Below are 14,398 nucleotides of genomic sequence, written 5' to 3'. Positions count from 1 at the left end.
TATGCAATAGTATCAAAACAAGGCCAGTTGTTACCGTGAAAGATGCTGATGGCACGCTGTTCACCACGTCCGCTTGCCATTTTTTACAGCGCTAGCTCACGTGAGCTCTCCTCCATCCATGCAACTTGATCCACAGGGCTCAGACCGGGACGGGAGGAGAGAGGATCGAAAGAGAAAGCGGCTGATTAGCGCGTCCAAAAAAAGCTGGCTCGGATTCGCGACCCCTAATGTCACCGCCTAGTTTCCCTGTCCGCTTCTCACCGCTCCGGATTCCCTCCCCACGCGTGCAGTCTCCGCTCACTCACGACCGTCCGATCACGGATCAACGTACAGCGTACGCCACCAGATCCAGCGTCCCCCCCGCTTCACCCTGTTCCCTTCCTTCCCCACCACTATTCCTCCACCACCACCTCCATCCAGCTGTTTCCAAGCTCCACTCCAACGGTGGTGGCAGCGAAGAAATTCTCTTCCAAACCCCCCTAAAAATCCTCGTCGTTACGGTCAGGGGATCCCCCAATGCGGCTGCTCCCGCTGCTCCTGCTCCTCCTCGCCGGCGCCCGCGCCTCCGACGACCCCTTCCTCTCCGGCGGTACGCTCCCTAGCTCTAGCTCCGTCCCCCCCCCTTAACACAGTTTCATTCAAATCCCGCTGCAATGCAACCGGCGCAAATGCTAACTCTGCGGCGTCTCTGTCGCCCCCACGCACAGCGGCGAACCACAGCTACAACATCGACTGCGGCGGCACCGCGGACTTCACCTCCGTCTTCGGCCGCCGGTGGCTGGCCGACCAGTTCTTCTCCGCGGGCGGGGCGGCCGGGATGGTCGCGGAGCCGCACCGGTTCCCGCAGCCACAGGAACGGACGCTCCGCTTCTTCCCGCCTTCGTCAGCCGGCAAGTCCTCCTGCTACTCGCTGCCCCTCCCCCCGGGGCGATACTACCTCCGCCTCTTCTCCGTCTACGACAACTACGACTCCAAGCTCCGGACGCCCTCCTTCGACGTCTCGGCCGCCGCCACGCTCGTGCTCTCGTTCCGCTCGCCCTGGCCGGAACCGGCCGCGCGGTACGGGGCCTACTCCGACCTCATCTTCCCGTCCGCGACCTCGCCGGCCTCCGACGTCTGCTTCTACTCGCTCTCCACCGACGCGCCCGTCGTCGCCTCCATCGAGGTCGCGCCCGTCCACCCGCTCGCCTACGACGGCGCCACCACGGGCGCCGACCTCATCCTCGTCAACTACGGCCGCGTCACCTGCGGGAACAGCCTGTTTGGACCGGGGTTCACCCGGGACGCCGACGCCTTCTCCAGGGTGTGGCAGGCGGATGTCGATTTCCGGAACAACGACCTCAGCTACGACGCCATTACTGCGGGCGGGAAGAAGATTTTCGGCAGCAACCAGCCGCCCAACTACTTCCCCACCAAGCTGTACGAGTCGGCGGTCACCACGGGCGGGGACGCCACCAATGAGATCGAGTACCTCATGCCCGTGGACACCAGGCTGTCATACATGGTCTGGCTGCATTTCGCCGAGATCGATGCTGGGATCGGGTCTGCTGGCCAGAGGGTGTTCGACGTTGTGCTGGCTGGGGAGAACGTCACGAGGATCGACATCTTCAAGCAGGTCGGAGGCTTCACGGCGTTCAAGTGGACCTACATTGTGAAGAATCTGACAAGCTCCACGCTCAGCGTCAAGCTTGTGCCAGTGGTGGGACGGCCGATTCTGTGCGGGCTTGAGAATTATGCAATGGTGCCACTTGAGACTAGGACGTTGCCGAGCCAAGGTGATCAATTCTGAAGATTTTTGGCTGGACTGTTGAAATATTAGGATACCCGCAAAATTGCCCCCTACCTCTGCCCTCTCAGCTTCTTTGCGTTGGTTTTTGGCAGTGGCTGCAATGAAGGCGTTGAAGGAGTCACTGAAAATTCCTGCGAGGATGGGTTGGAATGGTGACCCTTGTGCACCGAGGGAGTGGGATGCATGGGAGGGAGTTACTTGCCACCGCGGTGACAAAGGGCTTGTGATAACACAACTGTAAGTACCGTTCTTCTCCATTGCAATGTGTTTTATTGTGAGCATTTCTGGTTGTCATCTAGGGGTTATTGGCCTTCAGTTTTTGTCACAAAAGTGCACTATCGTGACAGTGAGCATTTTTCATAGAATATATTGGATTGACTGGAAAGGAAATGTTTAACAGACATGCAGATATTCCTATCTACTTGAACACTTAGCTTTCGTTAGTTGCACGTTGCACTGAAATTTCTAACTGCATAATTGAAGTTGTAATTTGGTTGCTTGAGTTACAGGCCTTTCCATTATTTAATTTGAGTTCTTGTAGCTGCCCGTGTCTTGTCTATAATATAATAAATAATAAATTATGCACATCGGTATCAGTATGTGTGGTTGAATGGAAGGGCCTGTGGATTATTTTCCTTAAAATACTATTCTGGGTTGAAAGGTTCAAATGCCTGTGGTTACAACTTGTATGATGTTGCTGTTGCCCTCTACAGGGATCTGGCAAGTCAAGGACTAAAAGGTTACATCACTGATGAAATAAGTCATCTTAAAGACTTGGTAAGCTTGTAAGTATCATTTCACACACCAGTTGAAATCAAATTTGACCCAGGTCATCCTTGATATTTAGATTATTTTGCATATATATAATCTTGACTTTGTGTTGATAGCGTAGCTTACAGGCGGATTTCAATTATGTGCATCTTATTTATCTCTGTTATAGGAGTATTTTTTTTTAATATAAAGAATGCCAAATAAATAAAGTATCATCTTTGTATAGCAGTTTGTGTCATTTTAGTTTGGCTTTGTTATGAAAATTCTGACAGAGAATAGCAGTGCAGAACATCACCTGTGGAAGTGAACAAAATTTGAAAATTTAAGTTAGATAAAATCAAGTGCATGTGGTTACAACAGGAATGTGTATCAAGAAGTTTTAGTCTGTAGACCACACCATGAATAACAATCCTTGACATGGGCATGCATGGTATACATAACTGGAATGAGCTGAATGGCTATGTTGACGTTCATGTGTGCTAGGCTGCTAGCACGCTTAAAATGGAAATATATTTCTCAACAAAAATAATGTACCATTTCATGTGGATCAGGAATGTTAGGCGGTAGGGCTTGGGCATAGAATTGAATGGCTCTAAAGCTTCCATTATGGGGTCTAACCTATTCTCTGAAGCTTCCATTATGGGGTCTGGACCTATGGGAATAGGTTCATAGTCTCTCCATCTCTTAAAGTTTTCAGATCTCTGGCCCTCACAATTGATTAATCACATCTCAACTGATTAAGCTCGCTGACTGGACTGGCTTATTATTTTTCTATGTTTTGTTAAACCATATTTATAAAGTCTTGCTCTATGAACAGCCAAAAAAAACATTAGTACCCAGTAGTCCTGGCAACAGTTTTTATCTGTGCAGTTCTTCTATTGTCCTTTTTGTACAGTCGTTTGTTCAATTGTTTTGTTGTTCCTTTTTTCTCTTATTAATAAAATTCTTACTGTGGGGGCCTCCCCTGCTGTATTTATGGTCAAAAAACAGTTTCTAGTTCATATGTACTACATTCTACTATTCTTTTCTACTATTTGCTCTGAATGGTATATATTCATTTCTAGAAACGGTGAGTACAAATGCTAAAGGATATGTTGAAAATGTAAGTTGTTTTGTGAATTTGTCATACTGCCTTCTTGTTTTGATGGACCTGCTTCACAGTAAGTTATGTTCAATATTTCTTATTATCTAAACAATAAACTATTATTTTTTTAACATTCCCAAGCTTTCAACTTTTCATACATGCTCATACATTTTCCATGAATTCTTTCTTGTCTATGGAAATGCCCTTTTGGCTTATTTCTTTACTTACCAGTTTGCAATCCAGGCATCCAGCCATGGTTGTTAATGTGGTATCCTCTGTTTGGTCAGGAATTTGAGCTATAATTCACTGACAGGAAGCTTACCACCTGGTTTAGGTCAACCGTCACTTGTGTCACTGTAAGTACACAAATTATTCCATTTTATAAGATGATGGGTGTGCTTTCGTTGCAGTTAACATTGACAATATAAGAATACAAGATACATGTTGCTGAAACAACTGGACAATGGCTGCTCAACATAAGAATACAAGATCATGATTTGTTACTCTTAACCAACTTTATACAAGTAAATAGAATATTGAATTAGTAAATGTGCTTAAGAGTTGTGCATGTTTTTGTGTGATTATTCTCTTGTATTTACTATTCAGATCATGTTTAAGTCTTTAAATTCCCTAAATAATATTTATCTATGATCTTGTGACTCTTGTGCTTATACAAAACCTGGTGCTCTTATACATCATAAGCTTGTTTGATATGAGTGTTTCATTGTGTTTTTAGGGATATTTCATCAAATGAGTTTACTGGAAGCATTCCTGGCACCATAGGTTCGTCCAAGTTACAGACTGCGTAAGTATATTTTGAAGCTACTATTGAATTTGTTTATGACCAGTTTCAGCAGTTCTTTAATAATATATGAGTATGCATGTACCAGTATAAACTTACTAGCTAGGACTTCTCGTGCAGATTACTAAACAACAATCAACTCGATGGGCAAGTTCCAGAAAGACTTTACTCAATTGGCGTGCACGGTGGCGTGATAGAGTAATATATCCTTACTAAATCTTGTAAACAAAACTTCCACTTCTTACCTGTGATGTCAGATATGGTTAAAAAGAGTTACTATGCTCAGGACAAGCATCATCATTATTCATTAGTCTATTTATGGCAGGCTCCTTAACAGATCCAAGAATGAAGGGTTTAGGTTCTATCATGTTGAGTAATATCATCATTATTATCATATATTATCAGAGTGGAGTAGACCAAAATTTCAAAATTATGTGCTTACCAATATAGATCCTGACTGATCTATCCAATCCTGAAAAAGGAACTGATTGGGTGATAAAACAATCTATTTCTTAGGAACAGATGGACAAGGCTTTGTTTACTTATCTGGGGATGAATGATTAACTGCACTGTGCAGCTTTATTTCGAATATATTTATTATTCTTAGCGCTTTCCTCCAAATTAGGGAGTTTAGGAGTGTAGAGAGTGACACGATAGATAATGTACTGTGCTAGTTAATACAGGATTGACATATACTTGTGGTATTAATTTTTGGTCTTCTACCAACATGTATTCTTCTGGCAGCCTCTCAGGTAATAAAGGTCTGTGTGGTGTGCCTACCTTACCTGCTTGTGCATTATTCTGGGAGAAAGGAGGGTTGAACAAAACTGGCAAGATTGCACTTGGAGCATCGTTTGGGTTTCTTCTTCTCGTCATACTTATAGTGGTCTACATACTGTGCATAAGAAGGGGGCCATATGACTATGATTTTGACTTCCCTCAAGATTTGACATGTAAGTATTACTTAATTAACTTCCTTATGTGACTGAACTTGCTTAATGATCTGTAAATATTATTTAATTTACATCGCAGCAAGGCAGTTTAGTTCTCTTTTTTTTTTATGAAGACAGGAGGGGTTTCCCCCTACTAGCTTTTATTAATAAACAAAAAGCAAGTCTTTGCAAAGTAGTGTCACGAAACAACGCAAGAAACGAAAGAAATCACGAAACAAAGAAAGAAATGAAAATAAGCAAGATTACACATAAGCTTCTAGTCATTGACTAATAAGTGGTTCATATCCAGCTCTCTTGTTAACCATTACCTTGGTTCCTATTTACTTTCTAGGAATTTCTTGCTGTAAGAAAGATGTCCATTCAGTTCTAACTTGGTTCATATGATTTTTATGTATCTTAGCTAAACCATAACTTGATGGCACTGTCTGAAACTAACTAAATTCTGACTACAGCCATATCGGCAATATCAGCAAAAAGGAACAGGTACCAGAGGGCAAAGTCTGTGATGCTTGCTGAGATGGAGGCACATAACCCAGATGGTTTCTACACAAACGGGAGCCCTCACTGAATGACGTGCTCAGAAATTGGTCTCACTGATAGCTATATTTGTTGAGGGAACACTCATGGTGGTTGGTGGCATGAAGGAGGTATATAGGTTTTGAATCAATTTTGCCCACATCACCAGCATGGCGGCCTTGCATTTTCACTCAGGTTCCATACCATGGCAGTTATACTCACAGTTTGAGATATTCAAAATGTAGCATATGTGCTTGTATCCTGTAATATGGGGCATATGAGGCAGTCGTTGTAGTTCCTATAGTGCACCGATTCTTTTTTACTTGCTGGAGTCTCCAAATAGTTTAGCTTCCGCTTGAAGCTACCAGGACTGGGAGTTTGTGGCAGATTCGAGCGTTGTTACTTGTAACTTGTAAGCTGGCGGTCAATGCTTTGTATTAATTTTTTTGTATAGAACCTGACATGGTGTTACTAACCGACTTTGGGCAGTGAGAGGATCATTAGCTTTCATATCTTACTTGGCCCGTTTACCTGTCAATGGCTCTTGTGTGGATGAGTCTTCTCTGCTGCACTGCAGAGGATTTGTTTCTTCTTCAGTGCAGATGTGGTTTGTCAATAATTGGTTGCATCTTCTGTTTTTCTTGTGGAAAATTTTCAAATCATGGTTATACATCTATATATAATGTCCTGTAAGGTTTCCTTTTTTTTTGGATATTTTTTCTGTTTTTTCTAGAGCCAAATCTATTTTTGGGAGTTTCTAAAGAAATTCCCACGAGCTCCAAATATTTGATTTGGGTTAGTCATGTCTCAATCTATCTCTATAATTTTCTAGGATTGTATAGAAGCTTATATTCATTTTTTGTTGTTTAAAGCTTATCAAATATTTACCCTTTTTAACTAAAAAAGAGTTTCACACCACTTTTAGAACCACTTCAAACGAAGGCAGGATATAATTTAAATGGTTTGTTAGTTGAGAGTGTAGGAGCAGGACTTTCAGCTCCAATGCTTGAAGAAAGAAAATCATACCAAGGTAGCAATTCAGAGGTTTTTTTTGAGACAAGGTAATAATTCATAGCTCATAGGTAAAAAAAAAATGGACCTTTTCGCAACGTTCAATTGTCGCTATGCCGATAGCCCATAGCGCACAGAAAAGGCCGACGACACAAAGAGAAGCCTAGGCCCAGTAGCCCAACCCAACTACCCATTCCATCCAACAGATCGACGCCGTCCGATGCGAATCGAGCGTCCCCACGCCGCGAGCACCAGCGCGTCGACAAAACCCTAGCAGCACAACCGCTATATAATCCTTCTCTCCACTCCAATCCGCCGCCTCCACCAGCTCCCCCACCCAGAGAACCCTAGCCGCCGCCGCTGCGGCCTCCCAGGTAAGCAGGAGCGTCCAACCCCGCCACCGCCGCCATGAAGCGCAACCCCCGCGTCACGAGCTCCCGCCGGAAGTGCCGCAAGGCGCACTTCACGGCCCCGTCCTCCGTCCGCCGCGTGCTCATGTCCGCGGCGCTGTCGACGGAGCTCCGCCACAAGTACAACGTGCGCTCCATCCCGATCCGCAAGGACGACGAGGTGCAGGTCGTGCGCGGCACCTACAAGGGCCGTGAGGGCAAGGTTGTGCAGGTGTACCGCCGCCGCTGGGTCATCCACGTCGAGAGGATCACCCGCGAGAAGGTGAACGGCTCCACCGTCAACGTGGGCATCCACCCCTCGAAGGTGATCGTCACCAAGCTGAAGCTCGACAAGGACCGCAAGGCGCTCCTCGACCGCAAGGCCCGGGGCCGCAACGCCGACAAGGCTAAGGGCAAGTTCACCGCCGACGACGTCGCCGCCGCTGCTGGTGGTGCCGCCGCCACCGGTGCCTCTCTCCAGGAGATCGACTAGGCGCTTCGCGGGGATCTGATGGTGGTTGTACCGCCTTTTCCTCCTTATCGCTCTAGTTTTTGCTATCAATGATTATGTGCTAGGAGTTTTAAATTACTTGAAAACTGCTTTATGCCTCGATGAGAGTTTTGGAACTTAATGTGGATCTATGTGTTTCTGTGATCTGAGATATGAAGAACTCACTATATGGTTAATATCTCTTCGTTGTGGTATCTCCTAAATGGTTGGCTTCACTCTATTGCTTATCTAATGCATCTAGTGGTCATTCTTGTCTGTTGAAATTTTCTAATTTTGTATTGTATTCTGTTAAATTAGCTTGAATTATCGTTTGTAGGTTATATTTCGAATTATATCTACTTTTGAGGAAGCAGTTTATATTAATTGTCAATCTAGTTATTTTGAAGGTTTTTAATTTGACATAATCTATATACTATCAATGTGTCCATTTCAGTCATTTTCAGCCATATGTTTATACTACATGCCTTAGGGCCTGCTATTTTGATCCCAAAACCCAGGGAATTGGAGGCGGGATCCCCCTCAACCTTTCTTTCTCCAATCCCTACGAACAAGGCCTTAGGCATGTTATCTCTGGAGGTTGTACATGTTACAAATTCACATGCCTCTGTTGTTTTGCTTGATCAAGTTTACATTTTACATCTAGCATGCTTGTGCTGGTAATTTGTTGGTGTCTGATATGTTTGCAAAAGCTCCTAGAATTCTTGCTAGGTTCTTTGTTGCTTGCCTGTATATTTATGTTTGTAATAGCTAATTTGAGCCTAAACCTTGTTAGCTCCGGTATCCTTGCCTGTTTAGTTATGTTTCCAATAGCTAATGTTAGCCCAAAACCTTGTTAGCCTCCTGGTGTTCCTGCCAATTGAGCACGAGCAATCTTATGCTTGCATTTCTTCTGAATGAATGTGCGTTCAAAGTGGACGTGGTTCCAGAGTATCGAAATATAGCATGTTTTTGTTTTGAACCAAATTGTTCGTTTTTAATGAATGCTACTTGTTTGAACTGGGCCTTGGCTGAATGCTCCCAGTCGCTCCAGATCTGCCTTAGACAAAGCCTATAAGATCGTTATTAAGTGTTGATTCTTGAGCAAAATATTTGATGTTTTTGTTAGTGTGGAACACGTTGAATTAGACGTTGCAATGATTCTCTACGCTTATACATTTGTGTAAGAGCTGCTTTCTATAAGTTTTTATCTGCTCCAAGGACATAAAGAAGCAGCAACATGTCATCCGATACACAGCCGTTTGTGTTCGACTGTTCATATCGTTTCGTTCATTTGTCTGTGTATACATTTCAGTATAATCACACTGAGAGTGGCATTGATAATTGGATGCTCGTCTTCAAACCTCTTTCGTGCGTAGACGCCCAGTCCCTCCAGCTGCCACGCCGCCCCACCACGTTGCCGTTGCCGATCCATCTCTTTACCTCTAAGTTGAATGGCCGCTCCGTTTGGAACAAAGGATCCACCTTTTGTCGTTTAGATCAATGAATTTCAGTGGAAAATCGTTGGAACCGTCCGACCTTTGGAATGCAGATCCTTGGAAAGTGGTAGGAATTGCCTTACCGTTTGGAATGCAAATCTATTCGTGCCCCTGTTTTCCTGTAGCCGGATGCTTGGATGCCAAGGCAGAGGCATACAAGCATAAGATTTGTTGTGTGCTATAGATCATTTCTGTCGACATTTTTTTTTACTAGTCTATGTTTACTATAAATATATGCCGACATATTTGATGTCACCCTCAAAAACTTTTCGTTGTGTGCAATTAATATTTTGGTATGTTGCTGCTATCCTGTTAACATCAATACCATCTTTCTGCCTTATCATCAAAACTAGATTGTCAAGGTTGGTTCCGTCGCAAAGGACTGTTCGCTGTTGTATAGTTCCTCTACCTCTTGGGCCCTGTTTGGCTCCCAATGCTAAACTTTAATCTCTACCACATCAAATGTTTAGAGTCATGCATGAAGTATTAAATATAGACTATTTACAAAACCCTAAACATAGATAGAGAATAATTTACGAGACGATTCTTAAGTCTAATTAGTCTATGATTAGACACTAATTGCTATAGTTATAAATGTGTCATAGTATCCATTAAATTTTAGTACCGCCAACCAAACGTCCCTTAATAATTGTTATGAGCTTGATCTGACACTCAGGAAAGCAACAACAGATGAAGTAGATGTACTCTCTCGGTTCCAAACCATAGCCTATTTTAGTTTTTTTCTTAAGTCAAACTTCTTCTCTAACTATGACTAGGTTTATACAAAAAAAAAATACGGCAACTTCTACAGCACGTTGCTGAGGAAAAGTAGGATGGTGAGAAGCAAAGGTGCTATGCTTCAAGAAGAGGTTAGTTATTCCCAAACTGAACCCAAGAAGAAAATCTTGGATGAGGCACTTGAGTCTTTGCTTTCCATTCACCTTAGAAGTTTGGGAGATTGAGGAATTATAAGAGCAATTCATGGCCTAATTGAAATCAAAACTAAGAAAAGGGAGGAAAATCTTATTTTTATGAAATGATTAAAATGTCTATGTTTAATAAGGCTACATAAATATTATTTTTCTTAAACGTTTGAGAATGTGGTGTAGTATATATAGGTCATCACTTCAAGCTAGCATAGGGCCAAGTCAAAATTGTATCTTAAATATTAGTGCACATTAAACACAGCCTAAGTTTAAATAAATTGTTGAAAAGCCACAACACTTGGGCCTCCTTTGGACCATTGGAAATTTTGATATTTCTTTTATTTTTTTCTGAAATTTTTATATGATTCATGTGGAATTCCTACATTCGAAAGGAGGTCTTAGAATTATTGTAAGTTTGGATATTAGTATTGACTATAAATGTTTAGGGCTCAGTATAAATATACTTTTATCTTTGTTTAGTATGGAGGTCTTAGTATAAACATTTATTCTCACCCTTAGAGGAAGTCTTCGAAAAACAGTTCAAGTGCACCAGTTGATATTAGTTTTTCTCGATTTTCTTCAGATAAAAAAACTTACCCAAGTTCCGAACTCAAAGTGGTAGAGTTTAGTATGGAGGTTACATGCAAGGTTATCTTGATGATATCTAAACTTGTTGGCGAATTCGAAAATTCGAGTCAAAGTATGTCAAATCAAACAAACTCAAAGCTCTGCAGTTCAGTCGTGAAAACAATGAATTCGACCATGCTTCAGAGATAAATATTTTACAAAAAAAATTCTCAAACGACTTTATTTTTTAAACGAGACTTTTAAATCTAAAGTTCCTCAAAAAAAAATTCTTAACTTCACATGTGAAAATTGAAATCGAGTGACTTTGACATTGAAATTGTTGACTTGAGAGTTCACCTGAGTGGGCGAGCTCTGGAATCGAAGTCGTTCCTCTGTATGCCCTCGGACCTTTTGCCACCACTGGGCTGAGGCCTTGTTTAGCTCCCTCAAAAACTAAAAAATTTTCAAGATTTTCTGTCACATCGAATTTTACGGTACATGTATGGAGCATTAAATATAAATGAAAACAAAAACTAAGTACATAGTTTGTCTGTAAATCGCGAGACGAATCTTTTAAGCCTAGTTACTCCATGATTGAACAATATTTGTTAAATAAAAACGAAAATACTACAATGTCAAAATTCAAAAACTTTTTGGATATAAACGAGGCTTTGCCTATCGTGTTTTTGTTTTTTTAGCAAAGATCGCATATCGTGATGCCACGCCATGCGCGTGCACACACTGGCCCACACGGCCCACGCACTAGTGCTTGCTTGTAAAACAAGATGGCAACGGGGCCCAATACCCGATACCTAATAGGGATTTCATCTATTAGGGGATGAAAATAGGTTGTTTTACTTCCCCGCGGGGAGCTTGATGGGCGAAATCCATCCGTGAACCGAGGAAGGGAGCATTCCGTAGGTCCCCGCCCCTGTCACTGGTCAAGGCCCCGTCATCGGTACATGCTCAAACTAGGCCTGAAGAAGCCCATAAAAATGAACTGGCCCAAGTCAAAGTAACCATATAAAAAGGATCTCTAACCCTAGCACACACTGTACTCCTCCATTCGGTCCATCCTCAGCCGCCGCCGGTGCTTCCCACCATTCGATTCGTGACCCTTCTCCCTCTCTGGCTCTCCATCCAGAAGGAACCGCAATGCGTCCCAATCTCGTCGTCCCGGCAACCCTCCCAACGCCTCCCAATCTCATCGATTCATTGCAATCGGCAACACTCCTCACTCTCTGCTGCACGCTCGCAAGTAGACCAAGGTGCAGCGCCTCCCAATCTCATTGTCCCATCCGTGGCCCTCAAGGGCCGTTGCTGCTTGTATTCGTATGACATTGGTCCCTCCCTGTCCAAGCTGTAGCGCGTTCCTTCTCCCAATCCTGTCATCCCGGACAACTGCTAGTGCAAACTCCAATCGAGCCCAACAAAGTTGTTGCAGATCCATAGAGGCAGATGCTGCACCTTGAGGTCATGAGGCCTTGACGTGAGGAGAACAGGTTGCTCTATCTCGATCTGAGAAATGAGAAATCTTTGTATAGTTGATATTGTTGCCATTTTTTTTGACAAGTGATATTGTTGCCATTGATTTCTGTCAATTTGTGTATCTCAAATGTGAAATTCATACTCTATTCTTTTTTTCCTTATGTTGTATGATTTTTTCCCTCATGTTGTTTGATGTTATGTGTTTCTGGTATGGGGACACCGTTAGGGCTAGATTCCCCGTGCGGGGATGGGGATGGGGATAAATCTGTACCTACTAACAGAGATGGGGGCGGGGAGCAGGGTATTTTAAGAGAAGCAGAGAGCAAAAATGTTTTGCATATCCACGGCGGAGATGGCCCTGTTGCCATGTTGACTTGTGAACCTAGCCACATCGGCCGCCTCTAGGTGAGCTCCTCTAGGCCTAAACCACCTTGCCCGGGAGCCTCTATGCGCCGACTAGCAGTTGAACCGGCCACTCGCCGACCCCCTTTAATAATTATTTTTCACTCAATCACAAATTGGGTCGTTTCTCTATAAATTCTATATATGGGCCCGCGTTATAGATCTAGCACACGCTCCACACAACAGAAGCAGTCAAAATAGTTTACATCAGCATATATCCCATAGTTTTTCAAGTAAAAAAAGTCATAGCTCCTAAACTAAGTATTCTAATTAAAATCTGATTGCACCATCATATTCCGTGTAATAAAATCCTCAAAACAAGATCTCACATGAATATATTTAAATGTAATCATCGAACATCACATTAATACTACATGAACATCACAGCAAATAGAATAGAACATCATATGTATACTACGTGAATATCATATATACCATGAAATGTAAAAAAAATATATAAATTAAAAATAAAATTAGTGATAAAATTAATTATAGTCAAATAAAAAATACTACCGAAAATAAAAAATACATCGTATAACATCACATCAAGACTACATAAACATCGTTAAATAACATAGAACATCATAAAAATACAAAGAAAAAAATTACATATATACTACATGAACATCAAGTTTCTACTAGGAGACGTCAAAGAACACATCATAGAAAGTTACATGTATACTACATAAATATCATGTATCTATAAACAAAAAAGTTAAACGTAAAATTATAAATAGAATAAAAGAAAAATGAAATTTACAAATAAAAAAATATAAAATTGGAAAGTGAAATAAATAAAAGTACTAGTCCTATAAAAAAGAAATTAAAAATATATAAATGTTAAAAAATAAAAGAAAAAACAAGAAAGAAAGAAAAATAGAAAACTGAAATAGACGCAAGGAAATAAAACAAAAAGTAAAAGAAAAGTAAAAATAAAATAAAATAAAATAAATAGAATAAAATAAAAATAGTAAAAGAATAAAGTAAATGAAGAAATGATAAAAGTCCAAGAATAAAAATAAAAGAATGAAAGGAAATAAAAGAAAAAAAAGCAAAACATAGAGAAAAATAAAAATGAAACAAAAATAATAATAAGAAACCACAAAAAGTGAACAAAAATGAGAAAGGAAAGGATAAAAAGAAATAGAATAAATGAGAAGAAAATTTGAAAAGAATAAAAGATGAAAAGAAAGAAAAATAAAAAATAAAACATGATAGTAAAGAAAAATATAAAAGTATAAAATATTACAAGAATAATAGAATACAATGAAAAATAAAAGAGAGAAGAAAATAGAAAAAGAAATAGTAGAACGGAAATAGAAAAAATAATTAAAAACTCACCTACGGACGGAACCGGCCACGCGTTCTGACTTCTGAGTGCTCCGATATCCAGGCCGCACACCAGTCATAGCTGCGGGGTGGTGTTCTGGGCCGAAACTGCTGTTGGGCCAAACTAAACATAGAAAATAATATAAAGGAGAGGGGGCCAGCGCGAGGCTGCCATCCCCATTCGACTGGTCGGCAGCGACGCTTTCTGACCTCGGCCGTGCCTCCATGGCTCCATTCGTGCCATAGATCACAAGAGCCTGCCCGCCGCTCACCATAGATAAGAGCATCCTTCTCAACATGAGACAACAGGTAGCTCTTATATGCAATGCAATAGTCACTGCCATTTCGTTATTCGGTAGCTGTCGCTCAAGTTAGGGTTTGAATT

The 14,398-nt window shown here is 41.8% G+C and overlaps 2 protein-coding genes across 2 annotated transcripts; both read left to right on the top strand.

The window, feature by feature from the left end:
* Window positions 398-6,432, top strand: LOC8060827 (receptor-like protein kinase At3g21340). Its single transcript, XM_002457348.2, has 9 exons — window positions 398-589; window positions 708-1,775; window positions 1,882-2,026; window positions 2,503-2,574; window positions 3,932-4,000; window positions 4,381-4,449; window positions 4,567-4,644; window positions 5,191-5,399; window positions 5,852-6,432. Exons 1-9 carry the CDS (start codon window positions 517-519, stop codon window positions 5,965-5,967), a joined length of 1,899 nt encoding a protein of 632 aa, XP_002457393.1. The 5' UTR covers window positions 398-516; the 3' UTR covers window positions 5,968-6,432.
* On the top strand, window positions 7,224-8,029 carry LOC8073332 (60S ribosomal protein L26-1). The gene has a single exon (XM_002457347.2). It carries the CDS (start codon window positions 7,335-7,337, stop codon window positions 7,806-7,808), a length of 474 nt encoding a protein of 157 aa, XP_002457392.1. The 5' UTR covers window positions 7,224-7,334; the 3' UTR covers window positions 7,809-8,029.

The sequence above is a fragment of the Sorghum bicolor genome, chromosome 3, assembly GCF_000003195.3.
Source record: "Sorghum bicolor cultivar BTx623 chromosome 3, Sorghum_bicolor_NCBIv3, whole genome shotgun sequence".
In the NCBI taxonomy this organism is placed as follows: Eukaryota; Viridiplantae; Streptophyta; class Magnoliopsida; order Poales; family Poaceae; genus Sorghum; species Sorghum bicolor.
The sequence above is the reverse complement of the archived record's forward strand: the minus strand, read 5'-3'. Positions and strand labels throughout refer to the sequence as shown.